General features: G+C 39.3%; 1 protein-coding gene and 1 pseudogene across 1 annotated transcript; both read left to right on the forward strand.

Annotated features, from left to right (window-relative positions):
- The first annotated feature begins 3,957 nt into the window (after positions 1-3,957).
- Positions 3,958-20,383, forward strand: LOC148097492 (uncharacterized). Its single transcript, XM_087832154.1, has 3 exons — positions 3,958-4,120; positions 7,600-7,815; positions 19,710-20,383. Exons 1-3 carry the CDS (start codon positions 3,958-3,960, stop codon positions 20,381-20,383), a joined length of 1,053 nt encoding a protein of 350 aa, XP_087688280.1.
- A 2,051-nt stretch (positions 20,384-22,434) lies between these two features.
- On the forward strand, positions 22,435-23,099 carry LOC148097493 (uncharacterized; annotated as a pseudogene).
- The last annotated feature ends 3,818 nt before the right edge of the window (positions 23,100-26,917 follow it).

The raw sequence follows: 26,917 nt of genomic DNA on the forward strand, positions 1-26,917 counted from the left end.
GAAACCACACTGTTGCAGCACCTGTGTGAAACATTTTAGTTCTCCACTACAGTTGCAAATGCAATTAGGAAAACATGCTAAGTTTCATTCTTAGAAAATGGTGATGGTAGATCACATAAACAGTGTTTGGGTCATTGAAAACTGAAAATTTAAAAAGGCTTTCGGAAGCTCAGTTTCTGTTTTGACACATGGACAAGACAAACAGTTTGTCTTGCAGCATAAAATGTGTGCACCTTTATCACCTTTTTCTGACATCATTGTTTTATAGTTTATAGGCTTTGTCTTTGCTGAAGTTTCTTAATTTTCTTTGGCATGGCCTCGACAGTGCTTGAGAAATTTTAGTGGCTTGATGTAAAAAGAACTATTTCTCCAAAACACACTTGGTAATATCTGTTGAAAAAACAACTACACGTGTGAGGTAGCCTTTATTGAAGTCAGTTTTTTCTCCGAAGTTCACAGTTTGAAGGTGTTTGACACAGAAGACGGTTGACTAACTTTGCACTGTTTGCTAACTTGTACGCTGCCTGAACTCCTGTTGGGATTTTGTTTGGTGGTGGGTTTTTTTTTTTTTTTTCTTTAAATGAAATTTATACACTGGATTGACCTCATTGTTTTATTGTTTATGGGCTTTGTCTTTACTGAAGTTTCTTCATTTTCTTTGGCATGGCCTCAACAGTGCTTGAGATATTTTTGGGTCTTGATATTAAAGAACTATTTCTCAGAATCACACTTGGAAATATCAGTTTAAAAAAACTACCCATGTAGTAGTTGGATTGACATTAATGGGAAGTGCTTTTCAGATGGAAAGGGAGTATTTTAGGGAATGACAATGTTGACAAGTTGATCCATGTTCTCGTATTGTTTGTGATCCATATTTTAAGCTCATTTATTATTTATATTTATAACATAACTTATGGACTAATGTGTCATTTTAACAGTGTTGTGTTCCATTTTGACATTAAACAAATCCAGTTTAAGGTTGTAGATAATTCCGTTTAAAGATAAAATATGGATAATTATATAATAAAGGAGGAGGAGCTGGTGACTCATCTCCCATAAAGGAGCTCAGAAGTTCCCCGGGAGTCTTCATCTTTATTTATCTTTGTTTGCTTTTGGTCTCCATGTGCTTATGTCAAACATACTAGAGCGCTTTTTTTTTCCTTATATGTTCAATAAAAACTGTTGGCATCAAACTTTACATCTCCTGTAAATTTTGTGTTTTGGTTTAAATTGTATTCCGAAACCCTGAATCAACATCTTTCCAGCCTGTAGAAATTCTGAAAAGCTTTTAAAATATGCGACTGCACAATCCTGCTGCTCTTTGAAAAACTAACAGTACTTCCAAACGAACTGTTAAACAGGGCTTTGTGTGATCTGCCTTTTGGTGAAGCAACTGGCCAGGAAGATTCAACACATTCAAGGGGCTTAATCATACTAAGTTCATTGATTCTCGTCCTCACTTTCCAGATCCTCAACCGTACTCCATCAATGTCTTCTGAAGTTGTGTTTCAGAACAAAAGTGGAGCACATAATAGCAAACACTGAACACACAACTCCCCTGTCTGCTAAGAGCATGTCTTCCTTTTTTATACCACCATCAGTGACATGAAAAAAGATTATTCAAACAAATCTGCAATGGTATTTTCAGATTAACTTAGCCAATTAAACATTACAGTGGACTTAATGCGGTCAACAATTCCTTAGGAGGTACCCAACATGAATTTAAAACAGCATGCAATTTAATAACTCGGAGCTACCGTAACACCAATTTGTATCAAAAGCTTGATTAAATCAAAATTCAAGAATCGTCTTAACTGTCTGCGTTGGGTTCAGTCTTCACAGTCACTGGAAGCTCTAATCTTACCGACGTACAGGTTCCAGACCACAACTGAGGCAGCAAATCCAAAAGTGCTTTTCTCTACAGAACCAAACTAGGCCGGTCCTGAAAAGAAGTAACTAACAGGTGTTATACTAATTCATAATGTATATTATTTTATTACACCATGCAGGCTGCACTTCATTTACCTCAGTGGCAATATAGTGAATTAGACAGGTGTAATTAATCTCGTTTGGCGTATAGCTAGGTGGTCTTGTTATGTATTTAACCCATGTAGAAATTCTCTGCCCACTCACAATTTGAAAATTGTGAAAATTTGTTTATGCTTTATTTTTATTTATTCCTTCTATTGTCTAATATAAGTTTGACCTGTGTCCACCAGGGGTGGTGAGTGACCTGGATGGACCCAGATAGCACTTTAGCTCAGTCCTACCACTAGTTGATACTAACTTACTTATATTTTTTCTCAAGTGAATTTAGTAATTTACATAGCAAAAGTCCCTGTCCTTGAGATCGTCACTGTCTCCTCTGGCAGAGCTTCGACACCATTCAGAGGGAGACTGGGAACATTGAGTCTAAATGGACCATGTTCAGCACCTCCATTGCTGAGGCTGCACCACTGAGCTGGGGTCCGTGTCATGGTGGTAAACCCCTGTTATGACTGTGGTTTTACATCTCCTATAAACACTACAAGATTTTTATTCTATTGTATATAGTATTTTATTTTATTCTAGTCTATTGTGTACAGTACCTTACACTTATTCTTATCATCTTATCCTATTCCAGTGTTTTCTAATTTTTGCTATGTAACTTTCTGCTGTAACAAAAGAAATTTCCCACATGTGGGACTCATAAAGGTTATCTTATCTGATGTTATCTCTTATCTTATCACCCAGGACTGACCTGATGTATTAAATGCACTGAAAAAGTAAAAAAAAAAACCAAAAAAACATGACCTTCACAGTGCTCACCAGCTGGCCCAGATGGGCGTAGGCACGATTGAGCAGTTATATCATGGCATCCTCAGCCCCGAGGTGGGGCTGGTAACAAACTGAAGGAGATCCTGATGTGGCCTAACTATAGGGCGGAGCTGGTTGAGGATGAGTCTTTCCAGGTTCTTCATGATGTGGGTGTTTTGTTTGTCTCCTTATTTATGAAGAATGAGTCCTTTTATGATCTGCTACATGTTTTTATTATTCACATTTAGCTAGCAGGAAGAACATGTATATCACGTTTCTAGCTCTCATACTTGTGTAGGTTTTCTCTTACCCTTTAGCTCACATCTTAGTGTCCACACAGATAGTTCCACCTTGATGTCTTGCATGGATCTATATTAACTTTACAGCATCAGCTTCTGATCATTACAGTGGGAAGTCAGTGTCACAGACCTGTAATACTGGGGGCCACTGTGACTTGGCGTCTTTAATACAGAAATGAGGCATGACATCTTCCACTGCACTGTGACCTTCTGCAGACTCAGACTCAACATGAACATGAATACTTTTTATTTTTGTACAGTGATAAATTGTTAAATTGTTGTTAAAAATGTTAGCTGTTATTATCAGAGGGGAAGAGAAAGGCGACCACATCAACAGCCTTATCCTAATTGTCCACGATCATTTGCTCCACATGAAACTTTAATTTTCTCTGTGCTCTAAATGTATGTAGTTTATTTATATTAATGTATTTGTATATTGTTATTTCACTTCCACTTTATGGACCGTACCAGAGAAATCAGGAGACCCTCGTTTATTAAAAAGATTTTATATAATTATTTTTAGAGTGACTCTAATCAATGAAGGGATTATTCTTTGTTCTGTTAAATGATTAATGCTGGATCAAACTAAAGGGTTTTCCAATAAATCAAACTTAAATCAAAGTATTTTCTTCTTTCTTTATTCCAGGATATCACTAATAATCTCATGGCAAAATTACAGTTTTCTGCAAAGTACCAGACTTTATGTTGGACTGGACTGACCTGATGAGGGCAGTATTACGCCCTTGAATCCCCCAGCCTACCGTAAGAGCAATAAAAGAAGAATAGCGGCAATGGGGCCATTGAGAGATCCCGAGTTAAGTTTGAAGACGTTGGTTTGGCGGTATCGGTTGTTGTTGCAATAATGTCTTCAGTTCAGCATCTGAGAGAGTTTATCAAGGAGAGATTAACTTCTGCTGCAGAAGAAATCTTCTCAGAGTTTGAAAAAACGATCGTCCAGTATGAGGAGGAGATCCGTCAGCTAAGACTGCTTAATATCAGACCCGGGATAAAGTCACACAATACAGGTGTGTAAATTTGTGGAGGTGTGGGGGGTTGCGGGATTGTATGATTTACTTGGGCATGATCTAAATGCTTTGCATAAATGCATTGATCTAAACTAGTAATACACCCCAGTAAAGTGTATGCAGCTATATCTGTGCAGTGTTGAGAAGGCTACTCTTAAAATGTTTTCCACTACAGATTACAAAAAAATGGCCCAAATGTAGTTTGAAATGTATTTCGTTATTGCCGTGTGAATTATTGCTATTACTGAAGGCTACTAGCCACCTGTTACGTTCCTGTTTAGCCCCTAATCTCCTCAGTATGTTCAGCTGGTGCTAATTGGCCCCACCTAGTCTGGTGTTGATAAAAGCATACCTGACGCAGGCTTTCAGGAAGCTCACTAGTCTTTGCCTTGGTAGCCATTTTAGCCAACCTGCTATGCCAATTTAAGATAAAACCTCTATCTCACTAACACTCTGGTATTCATCTCCTTTTTACTGTTGCGGCTTTTGAGCCGGTTTTCTGAGAATCCATCCTACCGACGAATCATCGTACCCATTGTTTCTGCGCATGCGCACAATACGAAATTAAGTTTCGAGCTGTCTTACCTTTGTGAAAATCAGCTAGAAAAATACTCTGACTGATAAAATTCAGTGCCAAACCATCCTGCCTTTGTGAATGTGATCTACAAGCATACTTTAACAGCTAAATTAAGTGGCAAATCGTCTTACCTTTGTTAATCTGAGCTAGAAACATACTCTGACTGGTAAAATCAAGTGCCACACCATGATACCTTTGTGACTGTGACCTACAACCATACTTTAATGTGTAAAATGTAGTGGCAAACCATCCTGGGTTTATGAATATGAGCTACAAGTATACTCTGATGGGCAAAGTTAAGTGGCAAACCATCATACCTACTTAAATTTGTGGTGAAATTACTCTTTGAAAGCAGAAATGTGCATAAACTACTTACGGTAGGATGTTTTGCCAAAGTAGGATGGTTTGTCAGAACACCGTAATGTCGTATAGAAAAAATATTCCCACCAAGCACACTCACCAATATTTTGTTTTCGAACTCCATTGCAGTTATTTCACACATTAAACCTTTGATAGAAAATAATAAAACAAAAGTAAGCTGCAATAAATTACAGGTAGCAGTAAAACTATTAACTCTTTTATGCTACGTCCACACCAACATGGGTATTTTTCTATTCATTTGGTCCTTTCGTCTGCACGTAAACAGTGTTTCGAATCACCGAAAAGTTTGGAGAAAACTCAGTTTTTGCATTTACCTGTGGTCGAAGAATACGGAGTTCATCACACAATGTCAGAGATGTGTGCCTTTCGCATCACGCTGGGCGCCATGTTATTGTTTACATGAGATTAATTTCTGCAATGGCAGATAGTAAGATTAACAGTATTTTGAGTCTATCTGCAGTTTTTACACACTTGCATATACACAAGCAGCTACTGTCCCTCCATTTAGAAAGGCGGAGGTGTCATGGTGTAATTATTTTACGCGTAGTTTTTTTTTTTTTTTTTTTCCCCCCTGTGTAATAATATTCAACATTGCTATCAAAAAATGGGTTCAAAGACATAAACAACTGTGGGATACTGTTTGTGCATGATTTGGACAGCCTAGCGCATCCTCCCGATGCAGGGGAAACAAATTCTGTTGGGGGTACCTACCTTTTTTTTTTCTTTTTTCTTTTTTTTCCCTGCCCCGTTTGGTTCTTTTGCCATCAGAATTATTGTCTAAAGGCAAGGAAAGATGCCCAACGGATTTACTTTATAGGGATATAGGGAAGCGCTGTATAAGGTTCCCGATGTTTGGGTGGTTGACCGGGATGGATTTTCTCCAGTCACTTTCTCGTCATCCCTGACGTGCTCTCCGTTGTTTTTTCCCTGCTAATTTTAGCAGCCAGCTTCGGTATCACGTGGTATAAGGCTCCGCCCTTGTCATTTGTTGAGCAGGAAGAGTGAGCGCTTGTCTTCATGCAGATTACGTCCCGGATCAAAATGCGGTACAGTCGTCGTCTTTTTTTTTTTTTTTTTTTTAAATCGTTGTCATTTGGAAATGAGATCGCACATAAGTATGAATTGAGATCGCGATTTTCTAACGATTAATCGTGCAGCCCTACTTACCCTCCAAAGAAATGTCAGAAGGAGTCCGAACCACAAAACAAGCGCGTATTCTTGGAAAAGTGGTTGCAGGAGGTGAGCTGGCAAACAAATGATGAACGCACAGAGATTTGGTGCAGAATGTGCTGTGAAAATCCCACTCTAGCGGATAAAAACAGTGCCTTTTATATGGACGCAAACTCGCGTTGCAACTTCTTATCTTGTGCGCGTCTTTTATATTGACAGCGAATGCGCACATGCGGACCACTTATGTGCACCCGTGTAAATACCATAATGTTCTGCCGGGTGTGTTGTTGGTTTTCCCTCGATTTCTGAGTCGACAAGCGCCTCTGTTACTGGGACCAGTAATTTTAAGAAAGGCCCCCATTGGAAATGCATTATTGCTCAGTCTGCAATATCTTTCCCAGAACAAACACCAATTGCAAATAACATACTAAAAATAAACCTGAAAGATCTGTTTAGAACAGCGTACTATTTTGCAAAGAGTGAACTACCACTGGCACAATTTAGCAGTCTTTGCAAACTTCAAAAGGCAAATGGCCTCGATCTTGGTTCCACTTGCCTCTTATCCGTGACTTCAGTGGAAATTTCAAATTCAGGATCTGAAACAGACTGATTCATGTTCTACACAGTTCTTACAAGTTCATAGAAATTTCTGTTCAATTAGAACCAAGTATTTGAGTTGATGATTGTAATTTTTATACAATGTTGTAATTTGTGTTTCAACAATTTTTTGATTAATGTTTTGTTTCCGTTACAATATTATACATTAAAGTATAATAATGTAACGGAAACAAAACAGGAAACAAAACATCAATCAAAAAAATTGCTCTTCTTTATTCGGGCTACTTAAATTTATTTTGAAGAGTCCCTGCCCGAAGGGCTACCAGGGATTTTGAAACTTTGCGAGCCCTGGGTAGCAGTAAAACTATTAACTCTTTTATGCTACGTCCACACCAACATGGGTATTTTTTGATGCATTTGGTCCTTTCGTCCGCATGTAAACAGCGTTTCGAATCACCGAAAAGGTTGGAGAAAACTCAGTTTTTGCATTTACCTTTTATAGATGTAGTTTATAGATGAGAAGCAAAAAAGAGCCGTCAGGTGCTCAAAATAAACCTTAGACTCAAGTGTAAGAACAGGCGTCCGTTACAACTTATATCTAAAAATATATAGTTTAATGCATTGGTCAAAAAACAACATCAACATCACCCAATGAACACATGACTATGAGTGAATGTTTCTGTGGCAGCATCTGCAAGAATGCAAGAGCCCTTGAAACCATAAGGTAAATTCTCAATAGGTGACCCCTTTTAATCCTTCTTGATTCTTCTTCCTCCCTTTGTTGAACATGAAGGTCTGGATGATCAGCAGGTCAGTGACCAGGAAAGGAGCTCCAGTCTGGACCAGCAGGACACAGAGCCTCCAAAGATTAAAGAGGAACAGGAGAAAATCTCCATCAGTGGGGAAGGAGAGCAGCTTGAACTGAAGCAGGAAGCTGAAAGCATTTATGTCTGGGCCAGAGAACAGCTGGATTTGATGTGGAATCCTGGAGTAAAGCTGACCAGAATAGGTATGTAAAAGTGTCATATACAGATTTCATAATATAGAAATGAATATGACTCATCAAAATGTCAAAAAGACACATGGCGTGCATTACTGCCTGGGATACTGCCTCACTGAAGACATGTTTTCTGTTAGCACAGTAAAATAAAAACTGGATTTCAAATCTTCTGTTTAATAAAAAACAAAATATTCCACCATATTTAAGTCATGTTAGTCCAGAACTGTACACAGTATGTAGAAAAATGTTGAGATGATGAAGACTGGCTTATTGGCCACAAGGACCAAGTTGGAGTGGCAAGCTGTACGCCTCATAAATGATGACTTTGTGCATGTAGACAGAATTCTTCGCTGTTCACTGCATGAGAGAGAATATTTGAATATCGCTCACATATAGAATAGAATAGAATTCAACTTTGTCATTGCACATGTCACCGGTACAAGGCAACGAAATGCAGTTTGCATCCATCCAGAAGTGCTTTAGCCATGATATAGATATATTACAAATATATATTAGCAATAATATAGATATGTGAGTATATTACAGAAATGGATCTATTATGGTATGTTATAATGTACACGGTATGAAGTATGTTATGAATATGCTTTATCTATAAGTATGTACAGGCTGTAGTGAGTACAAGCTATGAACAGGATATAAATATAAAAAAACTATACAGAATATGAAATTAAAAAAAAACTATACAGAAATATGAGATATACAGCTATACAGAAATGTGAACTATGCAGGTTATAAACAGTTGTAGATTTAAAAATTATCGTATTTTACAGAATGATTATTTACACAGAATTATACAGTAGTGCAGTTAAGATAAGTGAGATATGTGGATAATTTCTACAGAAGCTATATAAAGTGGTTGTGAGTGGTGGTTCAGTCCATGTTATTATTGTGTGTATGAGGGTACAGTTGTCCATTGTGTGTGTGGTTGTGGGTGTGTGTATGTCCAGTCCATGTGTTTAGTGTGGGTCAGATGTCAGGAGGCAGAGTTCAGGAGTCTGACAGCTGTGGGGAAGAAGCTGTTCCGGTACCTGGTGGTCTTAGTCTGGAGGCTCCTGTAGCGCCTCCCAGAGGGCAGGAGGGTGAAGAGTCCATGTGATGGGTGACTGGGGTCTTTGATGATTTTCCCAGCTCTTTTCAGACACCGCTTCCTGTAGATGTCCTTTATGGCAGGAAGTGGTGCTCCGGCGATGCGCTGGGCAGTTTTCACAACCCTCTGCAACGCCTTCCGGTCCTAGACAGAGCAGTTCCCGTACCAGACTGTTATACAGTTGGTCAGGATGCTCTCGATGGTGCAGCGATAGAAGTTCACCACGATGTCTGAGGACAGGTGGTTCTTCCTCAGAGTCGTCAAGAAGAAGAGGCGCTGGTGAGCCTTCTTGACCAGCTTGGAGCAGTTGGTCGTCCAGATGAGATCCTCGGAGATGTGAACTCCCAGGAACTTAAAGCTGCTCACACGCTCCACAGCTGTCCCCTTAATGTAGATGGGTGGATGTGGGTCAGCATTCCTCCTGTAGTCCACGATGAGCTCCTTGGTCTTCTCAGTGTTAAGTAGCAGATTGTTTGTGTCGCACCACTCAGCCAGACGATCCACCTCCTCCCTGTAGGCGGCCTCATCGTTGTTAATGATGAGGCCAATCACCGTGGTGTCATCTGCAAACTTAATGATGGTGTTAGAACCACCGGCAGGTCTGCAGTCGTGGGTGAAGAGGGAGTAGAGGAAAGGGCTCATCACACAGCCTTGTGGTACACCGGTGTTCATTGTGATTGTAGATGAGCAGTGGTTATCCAGCCGGACATGTTGGGGGCGGTTGGTCCGTGCAGCAGCTGGGCATCATGTGGAACCCTGAAGTAAAGTTGCACAGAATAGGTATGCAAAACCTTAATAGATAGATTCCGTTTTGTATTAAGAAATCTATTTCACGTTGGGTCCTAATGAGACCTCAGAGATATGTTATAGAGACACATGACAAATCTAAGGACGAACTGCAACAAGGAAACTGACGTAATATTCTAAGAGCCAAAATGTCTAGCCCTCCAAGTGTCGCCCCTGTCAGGACTGTCCTAAGTTGAATAATTAAGTTGAGTACAAGAGAGAGGAAGACACCCTACAATGAGTTGAAACATTGTTAATTATTCCTGCATATACATTTTTGTCATCCATATTGTCACTTTTTTTTGTCCCTCACAAATTGCAGTCATCACTCCTTCTGCCACATTTTTCAAGTGACCTATATTGAATATCAACATGTAAAAAAACCAAACAAAAAAAAAAACCCTGAATTATGCTTTTGGTGTGCCACCTCAAAGTTTTCAGTAGCCCCCATATGGCCACCCATATGAACAAAATTCTAGAGGCACCCCTATACATTATGACTAAGTACATCCACTGGACCTTTTGTGGATAACATAATTATCCCCATTAGGACTGAACAATCAGTTTAAAATACTGATTTGAAACTAAGCTTTTAACAAACCACACAACAATATGATAGTTGTGCCCTTGTGCCATGTGTTTCTGGTTCTTTCTTCTTCTGTCCCTTTTGGATTCCAGCACAAGGCCTGTGCAGTGATGTTATTGGTGGATTTGCTGATTGTGTGGCCAATCCATCATCACTTTCTTTCAGAACTGGTATTGCTATTGGTTCCTGGTTTGTTCTTGACTACATTTTTTTTTAATCTTCTCTGGCCACTGGATACAGAGGATTTGCTGCAAGCAGATGTTGATGAATGTCTATAACATACAGAGCGCTGTCTTTGTCCTGCTCCATGTTTATGAACTATAGAGAAGTATAGGTTTGACCCTGATTTTAAAAATGCTCCGCTTGGTGGAATTTCTGACCTCTTGAGTTTCAAACATCTTTTTAAATTATGTTGTTTCTTTTTTTTCTTCATTCATACATAAGGCACACTCTCGATATCTTGATATTTAAGAAGGCAAATGAAGTTTATTGGATTTACAGAAAGTGTGCAATAATTGTTTAAACAAAATCAGGCAGGTGCATAAATTTGGGCACCACAAAAAAGGACATGAAATCAATATTTTGTGGATCCGCCTTTTGCAGAAATTACAGCCTCTAAATGCTTCCTGTAGGTTCCAATGAGAGTCTGGATTGTGGTTGAAGGTATTTTGGACCATTCCTCTTTACAAAACCTCTCTAGTTCATTCAGGTTTGGTGGCTTCCGAGCATGGACAGCTCTCTTTAACTCACACCCAAGATTTTCAGTAATTTTCAGGTCTGGGGACCGAGATGGCCATTCCAGAACGTTGTACTTGTTCCTCTGCATGAAAGCCTTAGTGGATTTTGAGTAGTGTTTCGGGTCGTTGTCTTGTTGAAAGATCCAGCCCCGGCGCAGCTTCAGCTTTGTCACTGATTCCTGGACATTGGTCTCCAGGATCTGCTGATACTGAGTGGAATCCATGTGTCCCTCAACTTTGACAAGATTCCCAGTCCGTGCATAACACCCCTTGTTATGCCCAAATAGCTAATTTTTAGTTTCATCAGCCCACAGCACCTTATTCCAGAATGAAGCTGGCTTGTCCAAATGTGCTTTAGCATACCTCAAGCGGCTCTGTTTGTGCTGTGGGCGGAGAAAAGGCTTCCTCTGCATCACTCTTGCATACAGCATCTCCTTGTGTAAAGTGCCTGAAATGGTTGAACGTTGCACAGTGACTCCATCTGCTGCAAGATGATGTTGTAGGTCTTTGGTGCTGGTCTGTGTGTTGACTCTGAATGTTCTCACCATTCGTCGCTTCTGTCTATCCGAGATTTTTCTTGGTCTGCCACTTCGAGCCTTAACTTGAACTGAGCCTGTGGTCTTCCATTTTCTCAATATGTTCCTAACTGTGGAAACAGACAGCTTAAATCTCTGAGACAACTTTCTGTATCCTTCCCCTAACCATGATTGTGAACAGTCTTTGTCTTCAGGTCATTTGAGAGTAGACCCCCCATGTTGCTACTCTTCAGAGAAAATTAAAAGAGGAGGGAAACTTACAATTGACCTACATTTATTCACCTGTAAATGTAGGTCAGGGGTCACTGAGCTTACTAAGCCAATTTGAGTTCCAATAATTAGTTCTAAAGGTTTTGGAATCAATAAAATGACAACAGTGCCAAAATTTATGCACCTGTCTGATTTTGTTTAAACAATTATTGCACCAGGCAGGGCCGCCCACTCTCCCCTTCACTGTTTGCAATTTCTATTGAACCACTAGCAGCAGCAATTAGACAGAATTCAGTAATTAAGGGCATAAAATGCAAGAACGTGGAACTTAAAATCAGCCTTTATGCAGATGATTTGTTACTTTCTCCCCAAAACTCACAAACCAATATCTCTGGGATGATTGAATTGATAAACTCTTGCAAGAATATCAGATTACTCAATTAACTGGCCAAAATCTACAGTCCTTCTGATTAATTGCCCCTTCCATAATTCTTCTTCTACACCACTGCAATCGGGAAATATAAAATATTTAGGTATTATCGTTTTTCCCAAGCTTGCAGATCTAACTAAATGAAACCATATCCCACTTTTAAAGAAAGTAGAAGGTGATCTGGCTAGGTGGAAATGTCTACCCATATCACTCATGGGAAGGGTTGCCGCTATAAAAATGATGGTCTTACCAAAAATAAATTATTTATTCTCAATAATCCCAACTAAACCGCCACAAGATTGGTTCAGGTCTCTAGATTCATATGTCCAAACTCCTTTGGAAAAATAAACCCCCAATTATTAGCTTAAAAACACTACAAAAGACCAAGGATAAAGGAGGATTAGAACTACCTAACTTTCAGCACTACTTCTTCAGTTTATCTCAGGATGGCTAAAACATACCTTCTTAGACAAACCTTGGCTAGATGTAGAACAAGCACTTTGCAATAATCTAGAGATTTCAGACCTAACATTTATCAGCTCAAATATCCAACGACATGAATGCTTCAAAAGCGTCAGCATCAGCTCTTCTCTGACAGCATGGTGGGAGTTTCTAAAATTGACGGAGTCTTCATTAATCCCATGCAAACGTACACCTATCTGGAACAACCCTGACATATTACAAAACAATAATATGATAAACTTTCCAGATTGGAGTGGTGCAGGAATCAAATACTTAGAACATATATTAGAAGGAACAGAATTTATTCCATTTGACAGACTAGTTACACAATATGGGATCAACAAGAAAAGCTTTTTAGAATATCAACAAATTAAATCCATAGTAAAAAAGAAATTTAAAGCGGGTCAAGTTGAACTACAAACACCACCAAGTGTGGTACAATTTCTTACTCTTAAAACCCCCAAATTACTTTCCAAAATATACAGAATGCTTTCTAAAACAGATGAATCAATATCACTTCCTATTGCAAAATGGGAAGCGGATTTATCAGCTTCCCGGCTTTCCAGATTACAACTGGCTGAGGAGAAGGCTACCTGTGGGGACCTAATCAGGTCGTAAGTCCCTGTCTAAAAGGATTGTAGCGATTCAATCCAGTCCAAAAGCATAAAGAACTATTTTCCTAAAACAAAATAAGACAAATGAATGAGCTCATGTTGCTGAGGGTGGAGAATCTGATTACTTGCGCGGGAGTCTCCACTATCAGCAAAAAGCTGGTGTGAATGCATGTGAGTGAATTTGTGTGACTGGACCAAAGTTGGGATGACTAACTTTTTTAATTTCCTAAGCTTGGGTGAAGCATTTTTAGTTTGACACATGAGATGTGTCAAAAAAGGGGGAATTTAAGGTTTGAAATAGGTTTTAGGATCATTTTATGACTTTTGGAGTTTTTTGATAATCTAGATATGGTAAAACTGAGGCAGAAATTGTTATTTTTTAATGTTAAGGTTAGAGGATTAAAGTGAACTGAATCCTGTTTAGAAGATAAAATGCCGGTGTTTATAAGAAGTAGTGTACAAAACTTTAAGGGAAACTGTGGGAATAAAAGATATAGGGAAACTAGTGAAGATTGTGGGAGTAGAAAATGTTTGATTTCTAGAAGAAGTGGTTACAGTGGGGCAAAAAAGTATTTAGTCAGCCACCGATTGTGCAAGTTCCCCCACTTAAAATGATGACAGAGGTCAGTAATTTGCACCAGAGGTACACTTCAACTGTGAGAGACAGAATGTGAAAAAAAAATCCATGAATTCACATGGTAGGATTTGTAAAGAATTTATTCGTAAATCAGGGTGGAAAATAAGTATTTGGTCAATAACAAAAATACAACTCAATACTTTGTAACATAACCTTTGTTGGCAATAACAGAGGTCAAACGTTTACTATAGGTCTTTACCAGGTTTGCACACACAGTAGCTGGTATTTTGGCCCAGTCCTCCATGCAGATCTTCTCAAGAGCAGTGATGTTTTGGGGCTGTCGCCGAGCAACACGGACTTTCAACTCCCGCCACAGATTTTCTATGGGGTTGAGGTCTGGAGACTGGCTAGGCCACTCCAGGACTTTCAAATGCTTCTTACGGAGCCACTCCTTTGTTGCCCGGGCTGTGTTTTGGATCATTGTCATGTTGGAAGACCCAGCCTCATTTCATCTTCAAAGTTCTCACTGATTGAAGGAGGTTTTGGCTCAAAATCTCACGATACTTGGCCCCATTCATTCTGTCCTTAACACGGATCAGTCGTCCTGTCCCCTTGGCAGAAAAACAGCCCCATAGCATGATGTTTCCACCCCCATGCTTCACAGTAGGTATGGTGTTCTTGGGATGCAACTCAGTATTCTTCTTCCTCCAAACGCGACGAGTTGAGTTTATACCAAAAAGTTCTACTTTGGTTTCATCTGACCACATGACATTCTCCCAATCCTCTGCTGTATCATCCATGTGCTCTCTGGCAAACTTCAGACGGGCCTGGACATGCACTGGCTTCAGCAGCGGAACACGTCTGGCACTGCAGGATTTGATTCCCTGCCGTTGTAGTGTGTTACTGATGGTGACCTTTGTTACTTTGGTCCCAGCTCTCTGCAGGTCATTCACCAGGTCCCCCCGTGTGGTTCTGGGATCTTTGCTCACCGTTCTCATGATCATTTTGACCCCACGGGATGAGATCTTGCGTGGAGCCCCAGATCGAGGGAGATTATCAGTGGTCTTGTATGTCTTCCATTTTCTGATGATTGCTCCCACAGTTGATTTTTTCACACCAAGCTGCTTGCCTATTGTAGATTCACTCTTCCCAGTCTGGTGCAGGTCTACAATTTTTTTTCCTGGTGTCCTTCGAAAGCTCTTTGGTCTTGGCCATGGCGGAGTTTGGAGTCTGACTGGTTGAGGCTGTGGACAGGTGTCTTTTATACAGATGATGAGGTCAAACAGGTGCCATTCATACAGGTAATGAGTGGGGGACAGAAAAGCTTCTTACAGAAGACGTTACAGGTCTGTGAGAGCCAGGGATTTTCCTTGTTTGAGGTGACCAAATACTTATTTTCCACCCTGATTTACGAATAAATTCTTTACAAATCCTACCATGTGAATTCATGGATTTTTTTTTCACATTCTGTCTCTCACAGTTGAAGTGTACCTCTGGTGCAAATTACTGACCTCTGTCATCATTTTAAGTGGGGGAACTTGCACAATCGGTGGCTGACTGAATACTTTTTTGCCCCACTGTATAATGCAGGCTTACACATACAGATATTACATAGATTTATTTTTAGGATAGAGGAGAGAGCTTATACATAGAAATGATTTTTACACATTGCATTTTGGTGCTTATTAAAGAGTTGTGGCTCAGTCTATTAATGAAGGTCAAAAGCTTTGTTTGGCGCGAATGTCCAGGCAATTTATTGTGCTAAGTGACTAGAGGGCGCACATGCTTACAAACACATAGAATCCATAAACCTGTCAGGCCAAAGGCCTGAAATTCATTTAGCTTATAACTGAAGTTGAGCTTGCTTAGCAACAAGTGATAGGAAAGAAGAGAAACTTGTTGATATAATTCGTGCCATTAACAAAAGAGGCCACTGTGGAAGCTAACTCTAGTTTATAGAGGAGCAAAATGAAATAAAGATGCTATATCAAGAACAGGTTATGACACGGGAAATGTGAGTTTTAAAATGAAGTTAGTGTTAACACACAGGAGTTATTTCTGGGCAGCGTTTAGCTTTGATGAAATTTACGCATGAGTAATTGCTTATGTGTTTAAACTTAATTGATTAAAATGGTTGTTTTCTTTTTGATCTTTTAGTAGAATAGGCGCTTATAATGATTTTCTTGTGATCTATTGTGAAAGGTGACTTTTAGGTCAGAGGGGAGGCACTTGCAGCAGCGACAGTTTTGTGTACAGGATGTTGATGAACATGGTAAGTTAGGGAGGCGTAGGAAAAGGTGTTTTGTTCCTTTGCAGGAGATCTCGGCGAGCATAGGGGTGAGGATCCTGGAGGCCCGAGGCCTAACGGACCACAAGAGAGGGACCCAGAAAAAACCTAATGTCACGCATGGAGTGTTCTTAGGGGGGAGCTGACGTTTATTACTGGACCACCTAGATGACATGAGGTTGTTGTCTGATTGGCTGAGCCAGAGGACGGCTAGAGAGGGTCAGAGCAATGACACACGTAAAGTGTGGTGACCCTCTTTTTTTAAGGAAAGAGGGTCACCAAGAGAGGGAGTGTGAGGATTAGAGATATATTTTGCTGCTATTGTTAATAATCATCATCATTACCATTGCATTAATAATACAATCTGCAGTATTGATATTGTATTCAGATGTTTAAAGATATTGGTACCCAATTAGCCTTTATTACAGGTGCAGTGATAACCACTTTAAACTGTTGAGTTGAATCTATAATCTTAAATGCTTTTGAATGCTTGTTATAATCTTAGATGTGTACGTGCTGGCCTTCTGTCTGGTGGAAAAGGTTACAAGGTTCAGCTGGTGAAGGGAGAGGTGAAACTGAGTGCATTTCATGCTGATACCCACACACACTCACATAGTAGATAGACTCATGTATAGGTGAGAGGTTAGTCATGTTTGCTGGCAACTGCAAAATTGTCTCTGCAAAAAGAGGAACAGTTTCTTGCAGGGTGTGGGTCTGGTGTTCCAGATGAGAAGTGAAGTCAGAAGGCTGACAGGAAGCATCTGCCGTGGAGACGGAGACAATGTTATTTTTAAACTGTGTTAAAAGTCATTGTGGTATTGAAACCTATGTATGAACTGTATCTGAGTGACATTGAAGGGGCGTATTAAATTTAAGCCCTGAAAGGTATAAAACACCTGCCTATGCTCTGTAAGTCGGGAATCAAAAATCATCGTTTGACTCCACCCGGGCGGATCAGTGTTGTTATTTTGAAAGTAGATTACCTCCTGTGCTCCTCCTCAATATTTGAACCCAACATAACTTAGACCAAAACTTCTGGTCTCAGATTATACTTAAAAACCTTTCATTTAATTAGAAATCCCAGTCTTCAATTAATTCAATACAAAATTCTACATAAAGTACACTACAGGTCATCTGATGTTCACGATGGGCTTCACGTCTTCCAACAACTGTTCACACTGCCAAACCAATTCATCGGACAATTATATCCACGCTCTTTGGTTCTGTCCACCAGTTCAGAAGTTTTGGCGCGAGATATGTGAAGACTTATCGAAGTGTCTGAAATGTAACATTCCAACTTCCCCTTTAATGTATTTGTTGGGCAGCTTAGATAATGTCACTACAGAAAAGAATATAGCCCATATGGTTTTCACTGCCCTATGCATAGCCAAGAAAACAGTCCTCATGAACTGGAAAAATAATCCTAATTCTAACCAATATAGAAATTATCTATTAGATTACATTAGTCTTGATACAGCCTCTGCCACCACATCAGATCAATTGCTCTGGGCTCCTTTGACCAGCTCCATCACCTAGTGGGGGTGGGGGGTGGAGGGGGGTCATAGTTTGGTCCCACCTTTGCTGTTGTGATTGGTGTGGGGGTAGCGACAGGCTTGGGGCGTCGGTGCATTCCCCAGGAGCATCTTCCTTGGAGGGCTCAACCCGGGGTTGGGGTCATGGCCTGTTTAGGGCTCTGTTGGCTCTTAGGTGACGGTAGGGCTGCCACGACTTGTCGACTAGTCACGATTACGTCGGCTAATAAAATCAAATGGTAAATGGCCTGTATTTTTATAGCGCTTTACTAGTCCCTAAGGACCCCAAAGCGCTTTACACATCCAGTCATCCACCCATTCACACACACATTCACACACTGGTGATGGCAAGCTACATTGTAGCCACAGCCACCCTGGGGCGCACTGACAGAGGTGAGGCTGCCTCTGACCACCACCTGTAGGCAACGGGTGAAGTGTCTTGCCTAAGGACACAACGGCAGAGACTGTCCAAGCCGGGGATCGAACCGGCAACCTTCCGATTACAAGGCAAACTCCCAACTCTTGAGCCACGAAATCAAATCCTTCAGAGGCTGCATTTGTAGGCCGATTGCGTTACAGCGACTCGATGAAGGCTGTCCAAATTCAAAGACTCCTCCAAATGCGGCCAACAAATGTGTCGTTCATTTCCAGATTTGAAGGATGGGTCGGGTGTATCCTTCGCTGCCCAACCTATCCCAGGATTCATAGCGTGGCCCAGCCAATTCCAGTTTCCAACAATGGCAGCAGCTACTTGGTTTTAATATTACCTGTATTACTCCTTCTGAAGCTCTATAAGGATAAAACTGAAATCCTCCTTATTGGCACCAAATCCAACCTTTTTGAAGGCAAACCACTTCTGACTCACTATCGATAATGCCACAGTTTTCCCTTCTCCTCAGGTTAAGAGCCTTTGTGTCATCCTACACTGTTCACATTCCTATAAATCTCACATCAATAATCTCACCTGTTCTGCCTATTTCCATCTACGCAACATTAACAGATTTTGTCCTTCTCTTGTCACCCAGTCTACATCCATTCTTGCCCAGTCTTGTTACCTCCCGCATTGACTACTGCAACTCTCTTTTGCATGTTTTCCCCCAAAAATCCTTCCATAAGATTCAACTGGTTCAGAACTCTGCTGCTCGCATTATCACCAGAACTCCCTCCTACCAGCACATCACCCCTGTTCTTCAGGAACTTCACTGACTCCCAGTGAAATTCTGGATATTCCACAAGCTTCTTCTGCTCACCTTCATAACCTCGCACCTCCTTACCTTTCTGACCTGTTAAGCACTACCTTTTCTGTCCACTCACTTCGATCTTCTTCTCCTATCCAGCTTTCTGTGCCTTCCTTCCGCCTCACCACGATGGGAAGCAGAGCTATTAGCTGTTCTGCTCCCAGGCTGTGGAACTCTATACCCCCAGGTATAAGAAAGATTGGTTCTCTCACCCAGTTTAAATCTCAATGAGCCTAATCAGGGCCACCTGATCCAGCCATAAATGTATGCTTTATCAAAAAGGAAATTTTTAAGCCTAATCTTTTTTCTTTCTTTTTTTTAAAAAAGAGTGTCTGTTTTCCGAATCCAAACTGGCAGCTTTTTCCACAGAAGAGGGACCTGAAAGCTGTAGGCTCTACCTCCCATTCTCCCCAACTTTAAGGCAATGAATGGTTAATCTAAACAATAAATAAATAAATCCTGCAGTGAGTGTCCTGTAAAGTTTTTGAATAATTTTAAGTAAACTTTTAAATGTTTTGTGCACTTTGATAACAAAATTTAAGAGATACCACTTTGTGCTTTTATTTGATTATGATTATATATCATCTTTATTTTCTCATCGTAGATCATCTGTTTATATTATTTGTAGAATTTGTAAATGAGCAGCCAAAATGGTTTTCACATAAGCAGCAAAACGGTTTCTCCCCACAACATGCCTTCATAGGTATATCTAAGCCATATGCTTACCATGTAGAGACCTGCTAATGGTTAAGCTTACCTTGTAATTTCTCAAATGTATGTTTTTTGATATGTCCCTTCAGATTTTCCACAACATGACTGTAAGGACGAGGATGGGTTCACAAATCAGCAGGTCTGTAACCAGGAGAAGAACTCCAGTCTACACCAGGAGGATCCTTCACAGATTAAAGAGGAACAGCTGGAACTCCGTACCACTGAAATGGAAAAAACGGTTGTTCTAAAGCAGGAGACTGAAACTTTTACTGCTCGTGAAGAAAGTGACCACAGTGAACCAGAACCAAGCAGTGACCAGCTCCATTCTCACAAATCTCCTGACACAGATCAGGATGAAATCAAGGATGGTAACTCGCACAGAAATGAGTTGGAGCAAATCGTATCAGGCCTGAGTGTTCAAAATTCTGAGACAGGACTTTTATGTAGCACCTGTGGGAAAAGATTTATTTGGAAGTCAAACTTGACTATACACATGCGAATTCACACAGGTGAGAAACCATATTCTTGTAGCACCTGTGGGAAAAGATTTACTCAGAGGTGTCACTTGAAGATACACATGCAAATTCACACAGGTGAGAAGCCACATTCTTGTAGCACCTGTGGGAAAAGATTTGCTCAGAAGAGTTATTTGAAGACTCACATGCGAATTCACACAGGTGAGAAGCCACATTCTTGTAGCACCTCTGGAAAAGATTCAGGCAGAAGGAAACTTGAAATAACACATGCCAGTTCACAAAAGTGAGAAACCACACTGTTGCAGCAACTGTGTGAAACATTTTAGTTCTCCACTACAGTTGCAAATGCAATTAGGAAAACATGCTACATGCTAAGTTTCATTCTTAGAAAATGGTGATGGTAGAACACATAAACAGTGTTTGGGTCATTGAAAACTTAAAATTTAAAAAGGCTTTCGGAAGCTCAGTTTCTGTTTTGACACATGGACAAGACAAAGTTTGTCTTGCAGCATAAAATGTGTGCACTTTTATCACCTTTTTCTGACATCATTGTTTTATAGTTTATAGGCTTTGTCTTTGCTGAAGTTTTTTCATTTTCTTTGGCATGGCCTCGACAGTGCTTGAGATATTTTTAGTGGCCTGATGTAAAAAGAACTATTTCTCCAAAACACACTTGGTAATATCTGTTGAAAAAACAACTACACGTGTGAGGTAGCCTTTATTGAAATCAGTTTTTTCTCCGAAGTTCACAGTTTGAAGGTGTTTGACACAGAAGACGGTTGATTAACTTTGCACTGTTTGCTAACTTGTACGCTGCCTGAACTCCTGTTGGAATTTTGTTTGGTGGTGGGTTTTTTTTTTTTTTTCTTTAAATGAAATTTATACACTGGATTGACCTCATTGTTTTATTGTTTATGGGCTTTGTCTTTACTGAAGCTTCTTCATTTTCTTTGGCATGGCCTCAACAGTGCTTGAGATATTTTTGGGTCTTGATATAAAAGAACTATTTCTCAGAATCACACTTGGAAATATCAGTTTAAAAAAACTACCCATGTAGTAGTTGGATTGACATTAATGGGAAGTGCTTTTCAGATGGAAAGGGAGTATTTTAGGGAATGACAATGTTGACAAGTTGATCCATGTTCTCGTATTGTTTGTGATCCATATTTTAAGCTCATTTATTATTTATATTTATAACATAACTTATGGACTAATGTGTCATTTTAACAGTGTTGTGTTCCATTTTGACATTAAACAAATCCAGTTTAAGATTGTAGATAATTCAGTTTAAAGATAAAATATGGATAATTATATAATAAAGGAGGAGGAGCTGGTGACTCATCTCCCATAAAGGAGCTCAGACGTTCCCCGGGAGTCTTCATCTTTATTTATCCTTGTTTACTTTTGGCCTCCATGTGCTTATGTCGAACATACTAGAGAGCTTTTTTTTTTCTTTTTTTTTATCTTGTATGTTCAATAAAAACTGTTGGCATCAAACTTTACATCTCCTGTAAATTTTGTGTTTTGGTTTAAATTGTGTTCCAAAACCCTGAATCAACATCTTTCCAGCCTGTAGAAATTCTGAAAAGCTTTTAAAGTATGCGACTGCACAATCCTGCTGCTCTTTGAAAAACTAACAGTACTTCCAAACAAGCTGTTAAACAGGGCTTTGTGTGATCTGCCTTTTGGTGAAGCAACTGGCCAGGAAGATTCAACACATTCAAGGGGCTTAATCATACTAAGTTCATTGATTCTCGTCCTCACTTTCCAGGTGCTCAACCGTACTCCATCAATGTCTTCTGAAGTTGTGTGTTTCAGAACAAAAGTGGAGCACATAATAGCAAACACTGAACACACAACTCCCCTGTCTGCTAAGAGCATGTCTTCCTTTTTTATACCACCATCAGTGACATGAAAAAAGATTATTCAAACAAATCTGCAATGGTATTTTCAGATTAACTTAGCCAATTAAACATTACAGTGGACTTAATTAATGCGGTCAACAATTCCTTAGGAGGTACCCAACATGAATTTAAAATAGCATGCAATTTAAGAACACACCCCTCCCTCTCGGAGCTACCATAACACCAATTTGTATCAAAATTTTTATTAACTTCTTTATTAACCTATTAGGACCTGGCGTCCACATCACATCACATTTTGGGTGTCTAGACCAAAATACAAAACTTTGCTCTTCAAGGGCCTGATATCGACTTCCAAGCACTGTTCTATCAAAAGGCCCAGGATCCTCCAACAGCCACCAGTCCCAGTATCCTCCAGCAGGCACCAACAACTGAGCAGCGTTTTTGGTGAGTCGAAATTAACTACTACTTCAGAAATGGGGCCTAAGAGAACACCAACAGCTGAGGAAATTGAGGACATTAAAAAGTCACTGGACTTTTTAACTGAAGAATCATCAGCTATCAAATTACAACAGAAATATATCCTCGACATTGTCAGGGAGATGAGGTCACTTCGCAATCAGAATGCAGAGAAGGAGAAATGGATTGTCTATCTGGAGAGCAGGGTCACGGACCTGGAGCAATACACGAGAATGAATGATGTGATCATCATAGGGCTAAACATAAAACCTCATATGCTCGGGCCGTGACTGCTGACAGCAAAGAAGAGCATGGAGAACTGGATGTTAGCTCTGCAGAGCAACAGGTGGCTGTTTTTTTGCAGTCAAAAGGGATCGACCTGGACTCTAATAACATTGAGGCATGCCACCTTCTGCCCAGGAGAAACGTTAGTGATAGACCAGCTGTCATCATAAGATTTGTAAACCGGAAACACTGGAATGCACTGCTGAAGCAAGGGAGAAAACTAAAGGGATTGAGCGACTACATGAATGACCATCTAACCAAATACAACGCTGACATAGCTAAGAAAGCACGACACCTAAAGAAACCTAAATTCAAAATACCTGGACTCCAAACTGTAAAATATTTAAACTCAACGGAACTGGTCATTGAACACATCCAGGATCTGGAAAAATATTAACAAGCCACATGGGCCACAAATGCAAGGAGCTGAACAGATCTACACTCATCAAACCATGAAGGTAACAACAGAAACTAAAGCACAACATATGAAATTAGAGCACAATCGACTAATTTAACATCTGGGAATTATATATAGATTAATTATATAATATACTATTATAATATATAATTATATATAGATTATATATTATATATATATAATTATATATAGAACACCAGGTTCTAACATTGAAATATTTAAGGAGTGGGTAGATAAAACATTTATTAATACAAATCAAAAAGTTATGTTCATTTGTGGGGATTTCAACATAGACCTATTAATTCCAAACAAGCATAGTATGACAGATGAGTTTATTAATACAATGTATAGCATGGTCCAGTGATCACTAAGCCCAGCAGGATTACAGTACAGTCGGCAACCTTAATAGACAATATATTTACTTATGAAATAGAAAACATATCTATAAGCGGTCTCATAATTAATGAGATTAGTGATCATCTACCTGTTCTTGCAGTGTATGACAGCAATAACAGGAAGGTCAAACAGGAAAATACAACAAAATACAAATGAGTGAGAACAGAGGAGTCCATAAATGCATTTAAAAGTGGTTTGCTTAAGCAAGAATGGGAGATGCTGTATAAGGAAAAAAATATTGATAATCTTATGAGATTTTTTAAGGAAAATTCACACTGTTATATGATAGTGTTTGCCAACTAAAGAAATATAGCAAAAAACAAAAATATGCAGCGTGCCCATGGATCACAAAAGAAAACGATGTGCCAGGACTTTGCTGTTCTCGCTGGTTCAGATATTTGAAGTTTACACAGCTACATTCTCGCCTGAAAATATGTTAAAAGTTTATTTTACAACCCAGAAAGAGTATTAAGAGTAATATTAAAACTAAGTAGCTGCAGTAGTAGTAGCCATTGTTGGAAACTGGAATTGGCTGGGCCAATCTGGGATATGGTTTTTCAATTTTGTTGTCTGGGTGGAAAATCGGGAGAAATTCGGGAGAATGGTGACTCGGGGAGATTTTTGGGAGGGGCACTGAAATTCGGGATTCTCCCGGAAAAATCGGGCATGTGGCATGTATGCACAAAAGGATTACAAAATGCATGTAAAAAGAAAAATATCTTAAATAGAGAATTTATAAAGAACAGAAGTATAGAAGCTGAAAATAAATACAAAAAATATAAAAATAAATTAACTAGTGTTTTGAGGTCATGTAAAAAGGAATATCATGAGAAATTATTAAATATGAATAAAAATAACATTAAAGGGATTTGGAAAACATTAAATGCCATCATTAAAAATGGTTCTAGGCAGTTAAATTATCCTTTGTATTTCACTAATAATGATAGAAATATTAGTAACATGAGTGATGTGTTTAATGAGTTCAATAAATTCTTTGTAAGTGTTGGGCTGATAGAATTCCTGATACAAGCAATTGTGCAGAGAAAGAAACTAAACTCATTCAACGTAATCCTCATTCAATGTTTTTAACGGTGGTAGAAGAAAAGAAAATCATTGATATTGTCGGGAAATCACAAACAAAAAATTCTGCAGACTTTGATGACATTGATATGGAAATCGTTAAGAAAGTTATCGATGGCATCTCCAAACCCTTAACACACATTTGCAATTTGTCTCTACAAACTGGTCAATTCCCAACACAAGTAAAAACAGCGAAAGTAATACCACTGTTTAAAAATGGAGAAAGACACCAATTCACAAATTACAGGCCTGTTTCTCTACTTTTACAATTTTCAAAAATACTGGAAAAAGTTTTCATTAATAGACTTGACAAATTTATAGATAAATATAAAATAATAATGGACAGTCAGTATGGTTTCAGACCAAACAGGTCAACATCCATGGCATTAATGGAACTTATTGAAAATATCACCAATAATATAGACAATACACAGTTGATCTTTTCATTGACCTAAAAAAAAGCTTTTGACATAATTAATCATGAAATATTACTTGATAAACTGGAGTACTGTGGCATTAGAGGAGTGGTGCTAGAGTGAGTCAGGAGTTATTTGAGAGACAGGCAACAGTTTGTGAAGCTTGGTGAATATCAATCAGAGTGCCTGGACATTGTTTGTGGAGTTACACAGAGATCAGTATTGGGACCAAAACTGTTTATCCTGTACATCAATGATATATGTAAAACATCTAATATATTACATTTTATTTTATTTGCATGATACAAATATTTTTTTGTGCTGGAGAGAATTCACAGCAGCTTTTGGAAATTGTCACACCAGAAATGATTAAACTGAAAACATGGTGCCTGGACATTGTTTGTGGAGTAAACTAAGACCAATGAAAATCAAACCTTTTTCAGAGTTATCAAACATTATTACAGTTATCAGTTATTTATTTGTAAAAAATGTTTGGAATCGTGTATGATTTTCATTCCACTTCTCACGTGTACACCACTTTGTATTGGTCTTTCACGTGGAATTCCAATAAAACTGATTCATGTTTGTGGCTGTAATGTGACAAAATGTGGAAAAGTTCAAGGGGGCCGAATACTTTTGCAAGCCACTGTATGTCCACTGTGAGCGACCATTTTGCACAGAGGCGGTGGCTTACGACACCAACTGTCGGCCATCTATAATCCAGTTTTGAGATCCCTTCCCAGACGCCTTAACGCCCACTCACACCCTGGGCCATCTGACCTCAAGAAATCATATGATAGGGTGGGGCTAGGTAAATCTGGGTCTCTCCACCATTTGACTCTAGAACTGAATAAGCTTCTCAGGGGAGAGGTGAAACGTCTTCAAGCAACTTAAGAACAACTTAAGAAGTCCAGACGCTTTTCTTTCCAAGCTTCTTAGACCATAAAAACGCAACTTTCAATTTTAGACAGTGGACTTCTTTTGCCTGAGTACAAAATATTATCTCAGTGCAGCAGTGGCTTGTGGATTTTTAATTGTGGGATGTTTGGTTTGTCAAACTAAATGAATTTTTACTACACAGCTGTTATTATCAGAAGGGAAGAGAAAGGCGACCACAATTAAAACAAGAGCCTCATCCTAATTGTCCGTGATCATAAATTTCTCTGTGCTCTAAATATCTGTAGTATATTTATATTAATGCATTTGTATATTTTTATTTTATTCCACTTCATGGACCATACCAGATAAATTAGGAGACCTGGTGAGGGCAGTATTACGCCTTTGATATCTCCAGTCTACCGTAAATTCAGTAGAAGAAGAAGAGCGGCAACGGCGCCACTGAGAGATCCCGTCGCGATCCCGAGTTAAGTTTAGTGATGGTAAATTTGATTCTTTTTACTGAATCGAGTTTTAATGAGTCACTCACCAAAGTGAATCGGGTTTTTTGAGTCATTTGATTCACTGAGTCAGTTGACCAGAGAGTGCAAAAAATTTACATTTTCACTCAAACTTAATTTGTTTCTCTTTTCATGTAAATCCCACTGCTAAGATGAATGATTCTAAAAAAAACAACTATTTTATAGAGCAAAAACATTTCTAAAATTAAGCAATTTCCTATCAAAATTGCTTAATAAACATTTATTTTGTTTATTTGTATTTTATTTGTCAAATATATATTTTCTCATCTAAATGTCCACTGAGCTGTGAGCCAGGGGGCGGTAATGCACCTTAACATTGGTTGCCAACTAAGAAGAAGAAGAAGCTGTGAGCCAGGAGGGAGGGGGTGAGTGAGTGATTCGTTCCCTCGCTCTATGATTCAGCACAGGAGGGAGGGGGTGAGCGAGTCCTGAGTGATTCGCTTACGCTCACGATTCAGCACAGGAGGGAGGGGGTGAGTGAGTGAGT

Source organism: Neolamprologus brichardi, chromosome 18, assembly GCF_056152115.1.
Source record: "Neolamprologus brichardi isolate AB-2024 chromosome 18, ASM5615211v1, whole genome shotgun sequence".
NCBI lineage: Eukaryota > Metazoa > Chordata > Actinopteri > Cichliformes > Cichlidae > Neolamprologus > Neolamprologus brichardi.